The 20,909-nt window shown below is 48.6% G+C and overlaps 1 protein-coding gene across 1 annotated transcript in view; it reads right to left on the bottom strand.

The window, feature by feature from the left end:
• Nucleotides 1-1,394: 1,394 nt before the first annotated feature.
• MED13L (mediator complex subunit 13L) overlaps nt 1,395-20,909 on the bottom strand; it is a 163,287-nt gene continuing 143,772 nt past the window's right edge. The window contains exons 20-31 of the mRNA XM_050318231.1: nt 20,290-20,482; nt 18,946-19,381; nt 17,068-17,287; nt 14,768-14,956; nt 12,863-13,086; nt 12,296-12,438; nt 11,830-11,988; nt 10,638-10,814; nt 8,379-8,533; nt 5,827-5,988; nt 4,619-4,731; nt 1,395-3,791 (exon numbers count right to left, since the gene is read on the bottom strand). Coding sequence (XP_050174188.1) covers nt 3,659-3,791; nt 4,619-4,731; nt 5,827-5,988; nt 8,379-8,533; nt 10,638-10,814; nt 11,830-11,988; nt 12,296-12,438; nt 12,863-13,086; nt 14,768-14,956; nt 17,068-17,287; nt 18,946-19,381; nt 20,290-20,482 — 2,304 coding nt within the window. The 3' untranslated portion in view covers nt 1,395-3,658. The remainder of the gene's footprint in view (nt 3,792-4,618; nt 4,732-5,826; nt 5,989-8,378; nt 8,534-10,637; nt 10,815-11,829; nt 11,989-12,295; nt 12,439-12,862; nt 13,087-14,767; nt 14,957-17,067; nt 17,288-18,945; nt 19,382-20,289; nt 20,483-20,909) is intronic.

The following is a 20,909-nucleotide window of genomic DNA, read 5'->3' as shown; positions in this document are numbered from 1 at the left end:
ACCCACAGAACAGAGTGTCAATTCCTGCCCCCAGTCACTGGATCCACGAGTGGGCTCCAGCTCCTCGTGGAAAAGGAGTTCTTTTAGGATACTTTGCAAGGGAGGGAGCTCTGAAGATCATCTGGAAAGCAATTTGGGTCTGCAGAAACTCCCTCAGCCAGCACTGCTGTAACAGAGAGCTCCCTCCTGCATCCCGGGATAGCCACAGCTGGATCCCCCCCACATCCCGGGATGGCCACAGCTGGATCCCTCCACATCCCAGGATGGCCACAGCTGGATCCCCCCCACATCCCGGGATGGCCACAGCTGGGGGTGATACCACAATTAAGGATGGAAAGGGAAGAGCTTCAGAGTATTCAGAATGTGCTCAGGGAGGTCCCAGGTTTGTCACTTCCCGAAGTACAGAAAATGAGACGTTACCTGAAGGTTCAGCCCAAAGTGTTCCCAAAGCTATTCCTGTGGGAGCTGGATGTGGAACAGGCCTCTGGTCCCACTCTGGAGCAGCCCTGGGAGCTCTGGTTGTTCACTGGGGGTTATTCTGGCACGTCTGTGCTCAGAAGTGACCCTGCAAACCCCCAGTGTGGTCTGAAGGGACCCCCTGGGTCCAACAGTCCAACCCGGCCCTGCCCACAGCAGGTCCAACCATCCCAGAATCCCAGAGCATCCAGGGCTGGAAGGGACCCACGAGGATCACCCAAACCAACCCCTGGCCCTGCACAGGCACCCCAAGAAGAAAACTCCACCAACAGTTTCAGTAATTCAATAATTTATTCATCTAAAAAAGTGTGTAAAAGTATATAGCTCTCATCCACAAGGTATATATGAATGACATTTAAAATGGAGGTCTTTTATTATTATTGTTTCTTTTTATCAAAGTCTTTTTTTTTAGTGTATTGTACCAGCGATATACTGTAGATTTAAAATGAACTTCACATTTTTTTTTTGTTTTCTTTCAAATTGTTGGCTATATATAAAAGAAGCTCACTGCAAAATGCTCAGAGAAAAAAAAATAACAACCCCCCCCCCAAAAAAAAAAAAAGAAACAAACAAACAAAAAAAGAACTTCAGAACTCCCCAGAAATGTACAGCTTTTACATTTAAAAAAGGTTCTGAAATATACATACAAGCATGCTGGACATCCCCACCCTCCCCTCCCGTCAGCCCAAACCACTGCCAGAAGAATTCTGAGTTAGGCATGATTTTCCAAAGGTAGAAATAAAAATTAAAAATAAAATAAAAAAAGAAAAAAAAGAGAAAATAAAATAACTTTCTTCACTCTGTAGGAAAGCCAGGGCTTGTACATTTCAGATTAATTCAGTAAAAAACTCACAAGTAAAATAATGCATATTTAAGGGAAATATTATACAGAACTTTTCACACTGAAGTACATAAGATTTTTTTTCTTTAAAATCTATTGCCATTCATTTATTTTGCACAAAAACGTATAAATATGTCACCAGCTTCTCTTAACTTAAAAAAATTAAATAAAAGACACCAGATGAAAACTACTCCTTGCTGCCCTTTTTTTTTTTTTATTTCTAATTTTTGCTTAGAACCAGGTTTGTGGGGAAGAAACGCCCCTGGATAAAAACGGCCCATTTAAAAACAATAAACAAAATAATAATAATCCAAAGTTCAGATGAATCCTGGGAACAAATAACCCCCAAATGGTAAAAGATTACAAATGTCTACTTTACATTTTTTTCCTCCCCAAGTTAAATTTTTTTTTTTATACAAGTTTACAATCTTCATCTTTTTATGCTCTTCAAAAGGCCTTGAGAATTTTCTTTTCTGATTAAGAAAAAATAGTACTGCAATATTTTTAAAGTCAATTTTACACTGTACACATTAGATACAAATGGTTTGATATCAGATTTTTTTTTTTAACCTATACATTGCAAAGAGGATACGATACCCACGTGGAGGTGTGTGCAGAGAAGGAAATAATCCATTTACAGGCTCCTCCTCTGCCTCCACCTTCTCACTACACAAGCAATTCTTTTTTTTTCTTTTTTTTTTTTTTAATTATTTTATAGAATTTGTTTTAAATGTTACATCATCTCAAGAAAAATACTTTTTAAAACCATAGAATTTCCTTTTTTTTTTTAATTTTTATTTTTTTTTAATTATTATTATTATTATTATTATTTTTTTAACCAGAACACACGAAAGTCTTTTGGAAGAACTTTTCAACTCGGTGGTTTTTTTTCTTTCTCCCCCTTTCCCCGGACGGGTCAAGAAGGTCACCCAGCCCCACCAAAGTGCCCCGACCCAAGCCCTGCCCAGTGCACCCCCAAAACAGGAGGAAAACGGGGCTGGCACCCCCAGCCCTGGGAGCCTGGAATGAAGGAGTCCCCCAAAAATCCTGCCGGGAACCCCTCGGTCCCCCAGCGCTGACGGCGCCGCCGGGCACAGCCACTCTGCCCCCGCCCCCCGGCGCTTTTCAAGTACTGATTTTTCATGATAGAACCTTTTTTTAATTTTATTTTTAAAAATTATTTCTTTGAAATAAAATTCCTTCCTATAGGCAGAAAAAATACACCAGATTTGCAACTGATTTAGCGTAAACAAAAAAAACCAAAACGTATTTTTGGATATGTACATGGACGAGTCTGCCCAGAATTCAAGGGCGACTTGGCTTTCAGTAAATAGCTTTCTAGCATCACTAAATTTACTGGAAATATGTTTCAATCGTAGCTCTACCAGAGATTAATTTACCACTTTCCACTTGCCCTTACACTGGGCTTTAAAGTGTTTTTCCTCCCTCTCACTCCTCTCCCTCAGGTAGTGTTTTCCTTCACTGAACACTGGCCATTCCTTGCTTTAACCAGGCTAAACCCAGGTGAGAATTCCTTAAAATGCAATATATCCTTCCCTTCCCAGCTTGGGCTTGGATTGTGAAGAGCTTCACTTTTGATTTCTAGGTCAGAAGAGTGAGAGGTCTGTAGATAAATAACCCCACAGTGGAACGGAGCTGGATTTTGAAGATATTTCTACTGTTCCTGGTCCTTTATAATTTAATCCCTCCCCTCCCCAAACCTAAAAATAAATAAAGTATCTCCAGACCATTCATATCTACATGGACAGGTAACAAATGCATGCATTCATCCCAATCCACTCTGACAGGAACTCCAGGTAGACAGAAAACTCCAATATTTATACGAGACTACAACTGTGTGGTTTTGTGGTCGTGGTTTTTTTCCTCCTGCAAAGTCCCAGTTGACGACGATCGAACAACAAAAACACCCCAACCGGTCACTGCAAGGTGGTTTTGCTGGCAGGGCTGAGCCTGCTCTTGGTTGTGTATCAGTTCCTGATGCAAAAAAAAAAAAGATCCCGTATAGTTCTTCCTTAAAAAAATAAAATAGTAAAAAAAATAATCACACACTGACCAGTAGTTACTGGGCCACCAAACTAACACTGGCTTGAGGTTACTCTGTGTTCACTGTTCTTGGATGTTCCCAGATTTTGGACTGAAGCTGCCAGAGATGTCGATGGGTGGTTCAGTTCTGAACACTGCAGGGTTCCCGTGTGCTCTCGCAGGGACAGCAGCACAGCAGGGTCTGGTCTGAAGAGGAGCGGGACGGGGGTTTGCAGGCTGTGGCACGTTGGTCAGGCCGAGGGGGCCGAGGCCGGAGGAAGAAGTGCTTGGTGTGTCTCAGAGGATGTTCATGATGGCGTTGTAGAGCTGGGTGAGCACCACGAAGTGCACGGGCAGGCAGGAGCTGCGGTCCTGCGTGGCCGGGTTACAGGTGAGCCACGACAGCGCGTTGTACTGCTCCAGCACGAACCTGCGGGACACACGGGCACTGCTCAGCCCTGCACCGACACACCGGGCTCGGACAGCACTGCCGGGGGATGGCAAAGCGGGAACCTCACTGGGAAGGGGGGCAGGCAGAGTTTTCTGGTTTGCACTGTTGCATCTCATCCCTTCCCTGTGCACTCCCTGCACCCTCCTTTTACTCAACACCCCAAGACAGCTGTGAGAGCTCAGCCCTCTCAGAGGGTGCAGCTTCAGATCTTCTGGAATAACACACCAGCAGTTTCCCAGATTAGATTATTCTTCCTGCTCCCTGCTGAGTCTCTGTTTGCTCACTGGTGTGTCCTGCACTGTGAGCTCTCACAACACAGCTCTGGGGGCAAACAGGCCTCTGGTTATCCTGAGCAACACAACACCCCCCCCGTATTAATTCAGGAACATCCCAATTCCTAAGACAGTGGTATCAGGAGGGTACTTTTATCTCCTTCTATAAATCCATTCAATTTTGTGAGTAAAAATAATTACTGGCACAGCCCAGTTTGGACCCTGAGTGAACAGGACAATCTGAGGGAGGCAAACCAAGGCATCTCCTTGGTGAGGCTGAGCTGTTTCTGAGTTTGGATTGGTGTTCCCAGGAGTAGCAAACCCCCTGAACTCCCCCTCAAAACCCTGCCCTGGGGGAAAAGGAGGCAGCAGCTGGAGCAGGAGATGTCCCAAAGACATATGCAGGGCACAGCACTGTTATAAACTGCTGATAAAACCCCAAATAATTTTGCCAGGTTGGAAAGATCCCTCTGAAACCCTCACACTCGTACCCCAAACCTTTAGGGAGGAAATGCAGAACCTAAAAGGTGTTACCTCAAGACATCTGATGTAGTTTTAGAGTCAAGGGGGTGAGGAACTCGCTGAGAATTTCTGGCAGGCAGGAGCTCGTCTGTCTGTGCCACAGAGATGTGGTGATGTAGTGAGGCCTGTGCAGAGGAGAAAGCAAAAGTTAATCCTCACATGGCAGGGAACAGATCCATTCACCTCAGGACAGCACAGAAAGTTGGCAATTCTGTGCTGAACCCACCATGACCACATGTATTTCCAAGTTAATAGTTACATTTTTGAATAAACTGACTTCTCTTTTTGACTGGAATCAAAGATCTTTAAAAAAAAGAGCACTGAATTCTGTTCTGTAATGTTAGGGAGGAAGAGATGGGGAAACCCTCGGGCTGTGCCAGCGGTTCTTTTGGTATTTCAGTACCAAACCACCCCAAGCCTCCAGACTCTCCCAGCAGCAGAGCAGCTCTAAGTTTAGCATAAAACCTCATCTCTGGCCCCAAACCCGAGGTGGTTGATTTTTCATATTATTTTGACACCTCCCTTGTGTGGGTTTAAAGAAATGCACACTTGGGGGACACGTGTCCATGAGGGGCAGAGTGTGAGGCCCAGGGCTCTGTGTAAGGCCCAGGGCTCTGTGTGAGGCCCAGGGCTCTGTGTAAGGCCCAAGGCTCTATTTAAGGACTAAGGCTCTGTGTAAGGCCCAGGGCTCTGTGTGAGGCCCAGGGCTCTGTGTAAGGCCCAGGGCTCTGTGTAAGGCCCAGGGCTCAGTGCTCTGCCCCTGGGGTGCTGCCTGGGCCCCAGCCTGCCGTGGTGACTGTGGGTCATTGCTCACATCAGTCCTGGAATGGCTTTGTTTGCCTAAGGAATAAATTTAGTTAAGAGACTTAAAAAGATGTTTAGGACTTCTTAATTAAGCTGGGAGTGGATCAAGAAAGAGGCACTAACTTTATTATTTTACATGTTGTTGGAATGGTTATGTGATGCTATTCAAGGCAGATTTTCCCCTGCTCTTCACCAGCTCCCATTTTTTGGTTCATTCAGGTAAGAAGCTGCAGGAGACTGCCCAGGGCTCGGTGAATCTCCAGCAGCTGAGCCAGGTCTGCTGTGGGTGCCTCACAAGCACCTGCAGTTCTGGGGGGAGGTCTCAGGTTCACCCTCACACCACAGACTCCAGCGTGCAACTTGTACAGGCAGGGGAGGAGCAATGGACAGTAACTGCTCCATGGAGCAGGACAGACCTTCAGGAAGAGGGGACACTGGTTCTGTGCCTGAGGGCAGGAGGACCAGAACCACTGCGGGAGGTTCTCAGCTTTGGCAGTCGACACGAAGTATCCCAGAGCCAGAGGCTGCTGCTTCAGCTCTTCGGGGGCTTCCCTGGACAGCAGACGTTCCCCTTGGCTCTGAAAGAGGAGTTGGAAAGGCTCTGTTGGTTTAGGTCATTACATCCCACTCCAGTAACACTGGCTTTGTTTGCTAATTACTGTCTTGTGATTAATGAGTCATTCATGAATCCTGCTCAAAGTTGTCTAATCCCTTTTTCCCCCGTGGTTGGTTCTGCAGGCTGATGCTCCAGCAGCACTGCAGGTTCCCAAACACCACCATCAGCCTCCTGAACTGAATGGAGAACATGTGGAATTTGATGCTACAGAGTCACTCAGAGGTACCAGGCTCTGGCTGTGCCCCTGAACAGCTCCCTGAGTGCCCTGAGCTGTCACGATCCACAGGGATCTCCTGAGGTATCAGAAGGTGCCTGCCAGTCCATTTCATAGCATATTCCTGTTTTAAATGTGTTTGGAAGACACATTTTGGAAACACTCTTTCTTATTTCATAGAGGAAAAACCCAAAAGATGCCTGCAAAGTGTTTCAGCTTGTAATTCATCCCTGCAGAACTGGGAGAGCAGCTCCCTTAATCCATAGATGTCTTTAGTGTCAATAGGTTAAAAAAAAACCCTAAAATATTCCCCTGCACAGAAAGCAGCTCAATCCCAACCCCTGCAAACCAGCTGGAGTATCCTGGTCAGGAATCCCAGGAAGGCAACTCTTCCATGGAGCCTGGAGCAGGCTCAGCCTGGCCTGGGCACAGCCCTGAGCCATCAATTATGGGGCACAGGGACAGGCCTGACCTCCCGCCCCACGAGGGGAAGATCACAGGCTGTGCTTGGTTAAAAACAGAATTACACTGCAATTACCAGGCCTGTGTTAATGGTTAATCTGAATTACTCTGGCCAGGTCTCTCCTGGCCATTAACTCCCAGGGCTGCTCCCCAGCAGCTCCACGGAGAGCAAATCCTGCAGAGGTGTTTGTGGAAGTGCCACTGCTGAGTGACCTGAGCCAAAGGAAGTGTCCTGAGTGAGGAGCTGGGCTTTATGGCTGGAGGGTTTGGGAACAGAGCTCAGAACCTTTCATGTACCAGTCTGGAGCAAGCAGGGACAGCAGTGATCCGTTATTTACCTTTGGAGGGGCAGCTGCACCATCAACACCAAGTGGTGTGGCCTGAGCTCTCAAAATGCAGTGTCAGCACTTGTGAGGCTGAGGGAGGAGTCCCTGCTCCCTCCTTCACTCTGTGCAGCTGCCACTGAGGCATTCTGGCAGAGGGAATGCAGACAGGACACTGTCCCTGCAGGGGTGACACTGCCATCATTCAGCCAGTCATGTCCAGGGAGTGAGAATTGTTGTCTCCACACACCTTGTCCACAGGTGGGAAATGCTGAGCTCTGCAGGGGCTGAACCAGCAGCACCAGCCACGGGGGAGCATCCAGTTGTACCTGCACCTCCTCTCAGCATCTGCTCTGCACTGCCTCTGCTACCAGACTGACAGTCTCCACTGAGACCAGTGATAGCCCAGATGCACATCCAAGGAAATTATTCAGATCACTAACCCAGAACTTTTAAATGCAGGGGGTTCTCTCTTGCTGGTATAAAAGTCAGGTTGTTTCAGTAATAAAATACTGTATTATTTAGTAAAGAAGTAATATGCTACTGCTTTTAATGTACTACTTTTAGAATAAAACTTCTCCATAGAAAATTACGAAGCATCAAACTTCTACCTAATTGCGATGGAAACCATTTTAAGAGAACAGCTCAGTCTTACACAATTAAATGCAGGAGTGAGAGTTCCATTAAACCTGATCTAAGTTATGCGAAAGCCAATTCAAAAAAATACCTTGAATTACCAAAAATAATTTGCATTTTAAGTGATCACTGATGTTGGAACTGACTTTATAAAAGCCACTTCAAACAGAAATAACTTACACACACTATGTGCTCTGGGCTAAATATTCCTGAGAAAACAACATTTGCATAACCATCCAGCACCTGTGGAGTTTCCATGGGCAGGGTTTCATCTCTGGGAGAATTATCTCCCTTCTGGCCTCCCTGAAACCCCTGGGAACAGGGCTGCCATTGCTTCCTTTCCCTCAGAGACTTGTCACTTTGTGCCAGGGCCATTCTGTGGGATTGTCCAGAAAAGAATGGATGGGAACAGATTTGATTTATGCAGGACATCAGCTGTGGCTCTGCCACACAACAATAAAGCTTTTCTCTCCTCCTCCTGTCTTCCTCTCAGTTACCCTGCACACCAACAATTAACGTGGGAGATGCAAATAACCAAAGCAGAGCACCTTCTGCAGGGGTGTTTAACCAGCACCTTCAATCCTAACCTGAGTTTTGCTGGCTCTTGACCTAATTATGTGTGAGAGCCTACAGGAAAAAGTGACTCTGTTGGAGGATTTGGGTCTTTCTTCGTGTTTCATTTTAAGCAGCAGGTGCCCTTCGGTGCTCCAGCCTTACCCTGCTGTGATGGTAGTGAGACCCCACTCCAGTGCCAGAGGGTGATCCAGGGGAAGGAACTGGGGAGGAGTTTGGTGAAGAGTGAAGATTCCCTGTTATTAAAATCCTAATGTCATTGTCCATGTCATCTGGGAATGGGAGGTCAAACATGTCATCTGAAAAGGAAAAGAAAGGAAAATCATTTCCAACGTGCTGCACTCTCTTTTTTCCAAGACATTTTTGTAATTTATTACCATTCCCTTTAATTTATGATCATTCCCTTTTTTCTTTTACATACTCTCAAGGCAGATGAAAGCAGAGATAAACACTTCACTGTTTAATCCTCCTCAGAACCTTTGAGTGCAACCGCAGAGACTTGAAAGGGAAAGTTGGCAGAGAAGTGCTGAGATAATGAACCTGAGCAGTGGCCGTGGAGTGAGCAAAAATCCTGCTGCACCAGCTCCACAGAGCCCAGCTCAACTTTGGAACAGAGAAACGGGCACCTCTCTGCAGCTGCTCCCAGAAACCCATTAACAAACCTTGAAATGCATCCAACAGACCCCTGAGTGTCACTTGTGCGGGTGCTGCTCCTCAGCCCTCCGGAATGTTCTCTCCCAGCTCCGGGAACGGCCCTGGCAGCTCCCAGGAACCTGTCCCAGAGCCCCTGAGGACAGCAAGGCTGCTCCCCCCTCACGTGGACCTCAGGATTGTTCCACGTGCTGCACCAGGATCCCACACAAGGCAGCTTTTCATATCCCACTTCCATCCCAGGAATCCCAGGCAGCTGCATCATCCACTGCCTGGTTTAATCCGGGTTAGCCACACGTGGGAAGGGCTAAAGGCACGGGGAAGGGGTGTCTGCTGCTCTGAGATGGGCATTCACTGCTCAGGCACTTGCACAAGGGTTACAGTGCCATGAGGAGGGCAGGCCAAGGCAGCAGAAACACAGAGCAAAGGATTACAGCCAGCACAGTGTGGGTCAGGGGGGTATTTCTTACCCAGATTCCTCAGCAGGCAAAGATATTTAAAGTGTATAATGACATTTAAAGTACATTTTAGGGGGCAGAAAGGGACAGTGGGAGCTGCCCAAATTAACTGGATTAATTAGAATTGCAACCAAATTTACATTAAGATATGAAGCCCTAAATAGAAGTCATGCATATCATAATAAATAACAATTTCTCTTGAAAAAGAGGCATTTACTCCACGTAAAACGGAAAAGGATGTGTGTCCTGAACTAATGTCACCTGAAGTCCCAGTACTGAAACAGGCAGGTGGTTGTTTTCCTTCATCTCCTGAAGAGAACCTCTGGATTGCCAGAGCAGTGACTTAACTGAGGTTTATTAACTTGTGTCCTCCAGCCCCAGCAAACAAAGCAGAGCTCGTGTCATGCTCTGCTTCGCCTCCAAAGCATAAATGAGCTGCCTAATGGCATAGGAAGCAGCTTAATCATTAAGTGGGACAGAGTTAAGAAAATTAAATTTAACACCATTTTGGAAAAGGCCAGTCCTTGTACCTGACTCCAATTAGCATGTGCAGCACTAAAGGGCAGGTCAAGCCAGGTTAATGTTTGTCAGCACAGCACTGGGGGGATCCCGGGGCCTCCAAGGGATGGGCACTGAGAGGGGAAACTTCCCTGCACGGGGCCCTCCGACATTCCAGCAGGGACACATCCAAGTGCACCCTTTCCTTAAAACTGGGGGCCTGCCCTCCTCTCCAGACTGTGACTGTTGAATGCTCCTACTGTGCCTGCTTGTAGTGACTCTTGGATTAAACTACGTTGCAACCATTTGAGGGATTTGTGACAAAGCAGGAAATTGCTCATTTGATATCAAGTCTTAAGCAGTCTTGCTGGCACAAACTGCAGGGCTCAGTGTGTGTGTGAAAGCACTCTGGGGGCATCAGGAAGTCTCAGGTTGGGCTATTTTACCTATTTTACAGGGGGATCAAAATTGTTCAAGTGGCTCCTTCCTCCCAGCTCTGTGCACAGCCTGAAGCACTGCTGGGAAACGAGCGGGTCTGACCCAGCCACAACAACAACAAACAGCACTGTCTGGTCTGTGCCACGGTTGGTCCATGTTCCTTTGGGAATAAATCAGTGTGATTATCTGAAAGCAGGCTCAGGGAGAGCACAGAGCGTCCCCCTGTACCCACAGAGCCCCGTGTGGTTCTCTCTGAGCCCAGCTGGGTGCCGTGGGGTCCGTGAGGGTGTTTATTCCCACTGGTTCAGCTCTGCTGAGGTTCTGGAAAGGCCCCTCTAACCCCCCCAGTGTCACTCACCGTTTGTGGGGCTGAACCCATCCTCGTTGGGGTAATTTGCTGGTGCCACCTGGATGGTGGCAGAGGTTGGGAACACCAGGATGTGTGTACAGGAGGCGTCCTGGGGCGTGTTGAGCTGGGACGACTGCAGGTTCAGCGCCGTGCTCCGGCCAAACACAGAGCCCATGGTGACAGCATCTGCCAGGGCACAGACAGCACAGAGCTCAGCGTGCACCCCCTCCCAGTGGTCTGTGTGCAGTCACATTCCTGTCCATCCCACCTGGTTTGCAAGCTCATGCACGTATTAAAGAGCCTGATCTTCAAAAGAATACATTGCTGGCAGAGCTTAAAACTCAGATCACCAGTTGCACAGACAGCGCTCAGCCCCACCTTTCCTGTCATTCTGCTGCCCCTTAATCAAATGTTCACTTGCTGAACGAGAAGCCAAACTGATTTTTCACACCCTCTGTATAATTATGAAATATACCCCGCTTTGGTTGATGGGAAAAAAGCCAAACTTGCCATCTATTTTCTCATGTTACAAAACCTCTGCTTTGAGATTTTCAAAATACTCAACTTGATAAGGAATTTTCAAGCTCAGTTAATTCTGTTCCACGTACCAATCTTTTCTTTCTAAACGTAAAAAAGCCCAGAGTGGTCTGTAAGGATATGTTAAGGGGATGGCACCACATCCATTAAAAAGTACGTGCTTAGGTAATACAAAAAGGGAATCTCAACACTTAATTTTAGTTCAGCTTAACCCTGTGGGCTGCTCCTATGAGTGAACTCTCTAAATAACTCCAGCACATGAAAAGGCAAGTGGGTTTACTCTTATTCTCCTTTCCAGAGGCTCCTTCTCTTTCCCACTGCAGACTCTTCCATGCACGAGGGTGTCGGCACTGTCACCTTCCAGCCCGTGGGAACGGGGCTGCCTGAACCCACGGCCTCCAGGGGAAAAGTCAGCAGTTCAACAGTCATCTTGCCACTAAAAACCTCATATAATGTACATTTTAAGGCACCAGTCTTCCCCCCAGGAGCCTGCACTCCCAGTGCAGCATCTCCCCATGGTATTTTAGGGAATTCTGCTGGCTCAGCCTATTTTCTGCCCCACACTAGTCAAGGTCCTCACAGCAATCCCAAGATCACTGTGCTGATGTGGTAAGTGAGGTAAAAGCCCAGCTTCCCTGGCACTGCAGCAGCTGGATGGACATACCTGGCATGACCACGAAGGAGCCCTGAGGCTCCATGGCGACCAGGCAGGCACTGAGGATGGACGGGGAATCTGCCGCCGAGATGCCGCACATGCGGCAAACCTCCTTGAGCTGTTTGCTGATTGTCTGCAGGGAACACTCCCCCAGGAGGATGCTCCAGTCTGCAAGGAGAAAGCAGCACGGTAGGACAGAGGGAATGGGGAGCTGACAGAGCCAGCACTCCCCTGAAAACAGCAGAATACTCAGAACACTTTGCATTTCCCCGGCCCTGAACTCCCCCTGCACACGAGGGCTCTGGCACTGCACACTGGGTGCTCAGGCACCTCCTGCAGTGTTTCATTCTGTGGCACTCGATGACCTCAGAGGGCTTTTCCAACCCAAAGGATTCTCTGGTTCTGTGATGATCCCTCTCAGTTTTTTAGTTTTAAAGGTCAGTGATCAGTTCTGAGCCCCCCTGCCATTCCCCACCTTTCAGCTCCCCGTGGCCCAGCCGGCCCAGCCGCCCGATCACGACCCTCCAGGGCAGGGATGTCATCTGGACGATTCCAATGCACCATTCCCAGAGCTTCTGCAGCCCGATCTTCCGGGCAGACAACTTGCTCCTCCTCGACCTGCAGGTTGAAGAAGGGAAAAAACAGTGAGAAGAGAATCAAGGACTGATTCTGTCACTGCTTACCCTCTAAGGAGTTCTTACAGTTCTGTGCAGTCCCTGACAACTTTTACTGCTCATAATAGGAGAAAACCACGTGTGTGCTCCCAGTACTGCTGCTGCAGTGACACCAAGCAGTGTCAAACTGCTGAGCCACACACCAGGTGTTCTTCAAGGTAAGAGTTGCAGGTAAAACAGTTGTAAAACAAGCTGTAAAACAAGTGCAACTCAGCAGCTTTCTCCTCTGCGGATTCTAAACTATCAGAGTGCCGACTGCAACGTTATCACTGTACCACCACCACCATCATCTCAGCAGGAAATAGGGCTGGAAGGGACGTGTGTGAGGGGTGACACCATGACACAGGTGCCCCCGGGGCCAGCAGTACCTGCTGGGCACGTCGATGTTGACGATGCAGGTCTCCAGCAGCTCCCCGTGCAGGTCGGTGCAGGACGCCAGGAGCCAGCGCTGGTCGTGGGACAGGCAGTACCCCACGAACAGCACGTTGTACTTCTGGCTGGCCTCCCCAAAGGTCTCTCCCAGCTCTGTCTGCTTGTCTTTGATGGGTGCCAGGATGAAAGGAGGTGAGTACAGCTGGATGGGGCTGGGCCTCTGCAACAGAGGCAACACGGTGGTCAGCAGACAGATCAGAAAGGATTTATCACAAGAAACACTGGCAGTGAGGACAGAGAGAGGGGAGGCTGAAACTGTAAATAAGTTCAAGGCATTCCTAGTCAAGAGAGAGATTGGGAAAAGAGGGGGTGTAGATAACTCATTTTTATAGTTAAAGCTGATGCAATTCAAACCTTATCTAAACACTTCTTTTTATACACAGATATGAAACCAGTCCTTGGACCCATCTCTGACACAAGCAGTCCTCCTCAGCTGCCAGATGCTCCTGTCCCTCAACCATCTTTGAGGCCCTTGGCTGGATTTGCTCCGTGTTTGTTGTTCTGAGGAGCCCAGAGCCAGAGGAGAGGAGAAGCAGCACCTCCCTGGCTGCCCTGCACCCCCTCCCAACACAGCCCCACTGCCCCTGCCCTGCTCCATCCACCTCTGCCTCACATCCACCGTGCCCAACAGCACCTCCAGGTCTCCTTCTGCAAAGCTGCTTCCCACATGGTCTCCCAAAGCCATCTTTGCTCTGTAACTCCTCTGTGGAGAACAACTGGGAAGGGCCTGACCAGACATGCTCCATAATTAGGAAACAGTCAGGGTGTTTTCTTAATTTTTCAGCAAAGTTTGGGAGCCTGCAGTGCAGATTAAGAGGAAATGCATGTAGAGTACAGATTTGACTAATTAATTGTGCAAGTACCTCACAAAAACATTTTCCCCTATTTTTGCTGTCTTTTGCATCTTCAGGAAATTAAACATGAAATGCAAAGTGCAAGGTAATCAGCTCAGAGGAAATGTAAGGGATGGTGTTTTCTCAGACACATGGAGGGATGTTGTGTTTCTGCTCCTGTCCTTTTCTGAAGGAACCATCCCAGGCTGGCAGGAGAGCAGGAACATCAGTTAAAGGGAGGGAGATGCTCGAAGGAGTCTTGCAAATGTATTACCCTTTATTACCCTATGGATTCACGTGAGCAGCGGAACGTGCCAATAGGTTGGGCCTGTGAGGATTTTGCAAGCAGGTTTCAAACCCAACAAGCAGGTCTTTATCCCAAGGTAAGTGTTGAAGTGTTTACTGTCTATTAAACCTAAATAAAATATTCATCGTTATCTTTCAAAGAATGCAAAACATTCATAGAAAGTAGGATGGATTATCCTGCTTTTGAAATCCCTGAAATTCCAGAAACAAGGCTTGAATATTTACACTTTAAAAAACAGATGAAAGATAAGCCTGTGGAAAGAGGGGGATTTCTTCATTACCTCAGGGAATTAATATGCCATCTGTAATTAGGCACAGGAACTTATTTCATATCTATGCATAAATATGTGCACAGAAACACAAGTTGGACATAAACTCTTGGTGGAGCACTAGAGACTAAAACCACAAAATGACTCAGAATCCCCAGTAATGATGTGCATTTTCTCTTCTTTCACACTGATCTTTAACCTTTTACTTAATGACTCAAAACCAGGAGCTTAAAATGTTTTGAAAGCAAGTAATCTGACATTTTTCCTACTATTTTCTATTTAGCATTAGCTTGTCTTTTCCCTTTATATCATCATTGTCTGCTGCACCTCGAAAACCCCCCCCTGCACGTGTTTTCTCTACTCTTGCTTTGATATTTGAGCAAAGTTGTTACAGTTTATCAGCAGCTTTTCACTCCTTGCCCCCAGTACCAACCTCGGGGTTCTTGAGGGTCATCTCAATGCTGGCAGCCGGCCCAAAGCCCGTCAGGGACTTGATGTGGATCTGGGTGGGCAGGGGCCTCCTGCACTGGCAGTACACGGAGAACGCCAGGGACTTCAAGTGCTGGATGTAGAAAACCTGCTCGTCCTTCATTGTCTGCAGCATGTACTGGCAAGGCACGATCTGGGAATGCAGGCACACCGTGAGCAGGACTGAAAGGCTTCCCAGGGCTGCTCGTTAACATCAAACCACATTCACACGTTCATTCGTCACCAAACACCCAGGACACTTTGGTGACACTCCGCTCTTTGCGTCCCAGCTCCTGTCAGGGCTGCATTCCTGGGGCAGGAATGGCTGCAGCGTTGGCTGCGTTCCCTGGGACAGAACTGCTGCTCCCACTGCACTGGGACAGTGAATTTGAACCTCTTCAATCCTCAGTCTAGAATCAAACACCCCAATTAAAACGCCTCAATTTTTTAAAACCTTCATTTGCAGGTGGGCTGAGCTGCACAATCCCTGCTGTCCAGGCAGGGTTGGCTCCATGGCTCGGGCTCAGAGCCAGGAATTGTGTGCTGGCCACGTGGGAATTGGCACTACGGTGTCATTCTTAAGGAGGAGTGTAGAGAGCACAGTTAAGATCCTGTTATAATGATTTGTGTGATTGTTTCTCCTTTTCAATTCAGTAATCACTGGAAGCTCAGCCACCTTGTGCTGCTGCTCAGCTTTGTTTCAGACAGTCAAATGAAGCAGCACAAGTGAATCCACGTGTTCAACCAGCAAGAACCAGAGCCACAGGGAGACAGATCTGCCTGTGAGGTGAGTTTGGTGGTTAAGACCCAACTGCACAACAAGAGCGGGAAGGAGAAGTGGCACAGAAGTAAACAAAGCATGACAAAAATCAGGTTTCCAGTTCAAATCCACTTTAAAATTAGAATTAAATCCCTTCAACCTGATTGTTTTAATGTGCTGTTTTTATTGTACAAGTCCCACACGTGGCTCTGCAAGCAGCTTTCCTTTCACAGTGAGAGCAGAAACTGTCAGTGCAAACATTTATGTTTCAGCCAACACTGCAAGACCCAAACAGATTTTTTTCAACAAATATTTTCAGTAGTAATAAAACTTAAGTATCACAAAACTTTTACTACTTTATGGTTCTTGCTTGAACCATCAGAACTTTGGCAGCACGTTCTATTACTAAAGGTGGCTGTGTGTTTTTAAGAGACAGCTTTACCCAGGAATTCCAGAAGCTGGGCTTTCCCCGCTGTATAGGAACTGTAATAAACTGCAAACATTTGGGGTGGATTTATTTGGAAGTAACTGCATATTTGGCTGTGCTGTGGTACAGCTGTGAGAATGTGGTGCTAGGAACTAGATGAGTTACCCCTTACTTAGAGAAAACTGCTGGTTTGACTTAAACTGGCCAAATATTTCGAGGAACAAACAATAATGCCCAGTAAAGTAAATGCCCAGGAAACAACCAGTACTGAGAAAGAAGGTCAGTCCATTGCTTGTCTGATCCAGCCTCAGATCCAGTGTCGGTGTCCCATCACAAGAACTTCCACTTCTCTGTTTTTTTAAATATATATATATAAAATTTGAAATACTTCTGAGCCCAGGTGAGCACACCTGAATCAGGCCCTCAGAAACCCTTCCCAGCTGCTCCCTGCCTGTGCTGCACATGGACAGGCACAGCCTGTGCCCTCTGGCCTCCCATTCTCCCCACACTTATTCAGCCTCTGGCACAGAGCAGCCCTGGCAATGCAGGCAAGGCTGGGCAAGAGGCCAAGTGCTGCTTCTGGCTGCACAAATTCAATTCCTAAGTCATTCCAGAGTAAGTAGCTATTATTATATGCCAAGTTACATGGTAAATTATTTTTAAGCAGCAGATAATAACAGTACAATAGTTATATTATGCATTAAATGTCTGGTTTCACATACTTCTTTTGGATTAAACAGCATAAATCAAGGGAATATAAACAGCAAACAACTCAACATGTAAAGCAATCAAAGGAGCAACTGGACATTTTTGGCAATGGCAACTCAAGTTGCAACTGGAGTAACTGCTATCCTCTCCAGGAGACAGATTTGACACAGGGATACTGTGGCTGCTTTAAATTTTCCTCATCAAAAAGCAAGGGGTTTTTTTTTATATATAACCTTACACTGCCAAGAAAATAATTCCTAAATGTCACCTAAATATTCTGTTACCTCCCACTCTGTATCTTTGAGTAGGGTGTGTCACACACGTGCTGTGACAGAGGGACTGTGAGGACACAGAGGAAGGGCAGCGCTACCTGGAGAATGAAAGAATTCCTCATATTCTCAGGTAAGTTATCCAACATTTCTGTGTAGCATCTCATGAGACTCAGGAGCCAGAAGTTGGCCGAGGCAGACTCCTCCTCTGCAGTGTAGGTGAAGGGGTCCACCATGTAGATGACCACGGCAGGGGGGTAGGCGTTGCTGTCGGCGGCCTCCGGCTCCGTGGGGACCCCGATCCGCTCCCGCTCGGGGACACTGCACACACACACACAGAGAGAGGAAAGGCACAGGAACAAAGGTCAATCTGCTTTTCTGAACACTCTGCTGGGCTGAGGTGGTGGTGGGGAAAAGGAAAGTGCTGAGGAATCCCCACGTCCAGAAGCAAAACTAAAACCCGTGACAACAGCGACAGGCGGGACTTTCACTCACTGCGGTTCCTAATCCAAAATACCCGGTTTCAGTTATGCATTAAAGAGTCTCACATCATCTCATTTAATGCAATCAGAATAGATTATGTCTGAAGATTACGGAAGAGCTGACTACTATTAGCTCTGTGAGTTCTCCTTTCATGTAGGTGCTTGCCTGGGTTTTGGTGCAATTTAGGGTTTGCTTTTGGGAGAGGTGGAGGGAGGAACTGAGAACAGCAAAGCAATATTCATGGAGCCTGAAGTCCTGTTCAGGTACAGGGAAGGTTCCACTGGTAATGGAAGGAGCAACTGAACATTTTCCACTTGGTAAAGTGCTCCTCCAACCCCTCACCATGAGCAGGACGCTCAACATCTGTAAGTGATCAAAGCGGCTCAGACTGTCAGAAGCTGCTGCAGCTGCTCAGGGGGTGTTTTGCAGAGATCAGTGAACAGATGTCTCAAGGACAACCCACACTACAACAGGATGTGGGCTTTTCCCTCAACATACAGGAACTCCACCACACACACCATGACTATTAGCAATATGCATTATTATGAGAGTAATGAAAAACATGTTCCCTCAGGAAGTTACTTACATACAATGTCAAAAAACCTTTCCCTGATTTTTATGTTTGATGGATGGCTGTTCATAGCAAAGTCTTTAAAAGAGCTGTGCTGCTGAAATTTATTTTAAAGTAACAGGACTCCAATCCTGTTTCCTGACCTCACTATGTAATGGCCAGTCTTCGCGAGCGAAGATCCGGGGAAGGTCTTTCCACCTTCCAGCCTGCGCATTGGATTTTTTAGGTGAGACACAGTGTGCGCGGAACTGAGCCCACCCTTTAATCCTAAGGTTCGTCTGCCGGGGCCAAGCGAGCTTGGACGGTGGCAGCGAGGTCCTTAGGACGTAGGTGGGTTGCCTTTAAGGGCTAACGAGCCCCACCTGCCCGGGAGTGGCCCTGACCGGGAATCGAACCCGGGTCTCCGCGGTGACAGCGCGGCGTCTTTACCACTAGACCAGCAGGGGCTACCTGCCTGCAAAACAAACCCTGCAATGCAAGAAAATTAGGAAAAAAAAAAAAATCTGTGGCTTTTATTTTGCATCTGTCAGCATTACAGGTGTGATGGAGCAAGGGGCATCCAGCTCCAGGGGATATCCTGCAGTGCCTGACACAGGCAGGCCAGGCCAGCAGGTTTGACACAGCATCTGAGACGCCCTCTGTGCTGGTGGTGCTGCAAAGACAGGCCAGGTGGGGGATCCCAGAGCTCCAACACCCACGTCCAGGCAGCTGAACCAGGCTTTGGTTCTTGGAACAAAAAAGGGGAGGGTTGTGTTTCCAACTGCCCTTTACCAGTGACTGCTACGAACCACCCAGAACGGGCCCTGCTCCACTTCCACCCTGCCAGAGGGGCCTCCCCTTCCCGTGAGGCTTAAAGGTTCTGAGCGCTGTGAAAGCAGCCCGGGGGTGTGGGGAGGAGCAGTGTGAGAGTGCTCCAGTCACTTACCCTTCCTGCCCCTCCTGCTGCTGCTGGGGCAGGCTCTGTCCCGGCTCGGTGTCGGCGGTGGGGCCGGAGCCGCCCTGGGCTCGCTCGGCCGCGGCGCTGCCGCCCTGCCCGGGGCCGGCGCTCCCGGTGAACCCGGGCGTGGAGGAGCTGCCGGGCAGCGGGGCCGTGCCGGGCGTGGCGGAGGATGCCGAGAGCTGCGGCACGGAGGAGCCCGAGGAGGAGGTGCTGCCGGCGGGAAGGCTGGTGGTGCCAGCGCTGGGCGTGGAGCTGAAGGAGCTGCCCGTGGCGGGAGCCCCGGCAGAGAGACACGAGGGGTTGGAGGGAGCAGGTCCAGCGTTGCCAGGAGCTGCCTGAGCCTGGCTGGCTGGTGCGGGAGTCGGGTACTTGGGGGGCAGCAGCAGGCTGCTGTCCAGCTGCAGGGTGGCTAAGTAAGGTGCTGGAATGGAGGGGGAGAGGAGAGGGGATTAGCGACAGTCCCATCAGAGGAACCTGCAGCAACCAGCAGGTCAGACAATGCTGTCTGTGCTTCCAGAACGTTCCAAGAACATAAAATGCTAATTAATAGAATTTCCACTATAAATGTTTGCTTTGGAATCCGCTCTTCAGGGCTTCAGTTCTGACTGATATGGATCAAACGTCTTAAAAGCAGGGCTGGCTTTGCAGAGCTCTGTGACTGTGACTGCCATGTCCTGATCTCTGCCCAGCCTGCGCTGCAGTAACAGTGCCACACAGTGCTCAGCTCTGCAGTCTAGGACAGGTTATCTCTGCCAGGCTGAAAGCCTGGAAGTCCTTTTTGTCTGAGATACAATAATGGCAAACTTTATTATAGTTATTTCTGCCCCTCAGTAGCAGAAAAAGATCACAGCGATTATTTCTAAGTAATAAATGGAAATTTCTTATTTATTTGCTCTCAGAGGTGGTAAATCACCAGTGGGGAAGTTTCCAGTGCTGCTCTGCCAGATGCCTCAGGGGCCTGGAGCAACCTGGGATAGCGGAAGGTGGCCCTGCACATGGCAGGGGGTGGAATGAGAGGAGCTTTCAGGTCCCTTCCAACCCAAACCATCCCATCATTCTGTGATCTTTATGATATGCAAACACCTTATACCAAAATGACTGCTTTAAAGAGATAAGAACTGGCTTTTGAATCTCTGACATGATCCCCAGAGCGATAAACAACAACAAAAAGGAGGCAAATTTAACATGGAAGGATTAAGAAATTAAGGTAAAATAACAGCTTTTTAATGTTGAATTAGATGTTAATCTGTGTCTGAAGAACCCCCCACCCTCATTTCCACCTCCTGCCGAGCCCTCCCAGCCCCCTGCGCGGCCGCGGCCGGGACTCACCAAGGTGATGGCGGCAGACCTGGGCGTAGAGTTTGAGCCTGGAATGATTGTCCCCGTCCTCGGAGCCCCAGGGCTGGGTGACCCACTCGCTGCCCAGCTCCTCGGGCAGCGTGGGGGCCGTGCTCCTGCCCACCCGCATGATCCCGTCACGCAGCACTTTGCAGATGGGCTTGTGCTGGCCCAGCCTGCACATCTGGGGAGGGAGAAGAAATGCTCGTGGGGAGATGCCAAGCACCTGGCTGGAGCCTAAACCCTCCGTCCCCAGCACACACCGGAACAAATGCACTGAAAGGAAAGGCTGTGTTTCACTGCTGATTGGATGCACTGACAGCAAAGCTGGAGGAAGGGCAAAGGAAGGCAATGAGGCTGGGGAAGGGACTGGAGCACAAGTGCTGTGAGGAGAGGCTGAGGGAGCTGGGGGGGGTCAGCCTGGAGAGGAGGAGGCTCAGGGGAGACCTCATCACTCTCTGCAACTCCCTGACAGGAGGGGGGAGCCGGGGGGTGGTCGGGCTCTGCTCCCAGGAACCAGCAGTAGGACAAGAGGGCACAGCCCTGAGCTGCATCAGGGAAGATTTAGGTTGGACATTGGGAAGAAGTTCTTCCCAGAGAGAGTGATCAGA

Source organism: Myiozetetes cayanensis, unplaced genomic scaffold, assembly GCF_022539395.1.
Source record: "Myiozetetes cayanensis isolate MyiCay16 unplaced genomic scaffold, myiCay2020 scf21, whole genome shotgun sequence".
NCBI lineage: Eukaryota > Metazoa > Chordata > Aves > Passeriformes > Tyrannidae > Myiozetetes > Myiozetetes cayanensis.
This window is presented reverse-complemented; position numbering and strand designations above follow the sequence as displayed.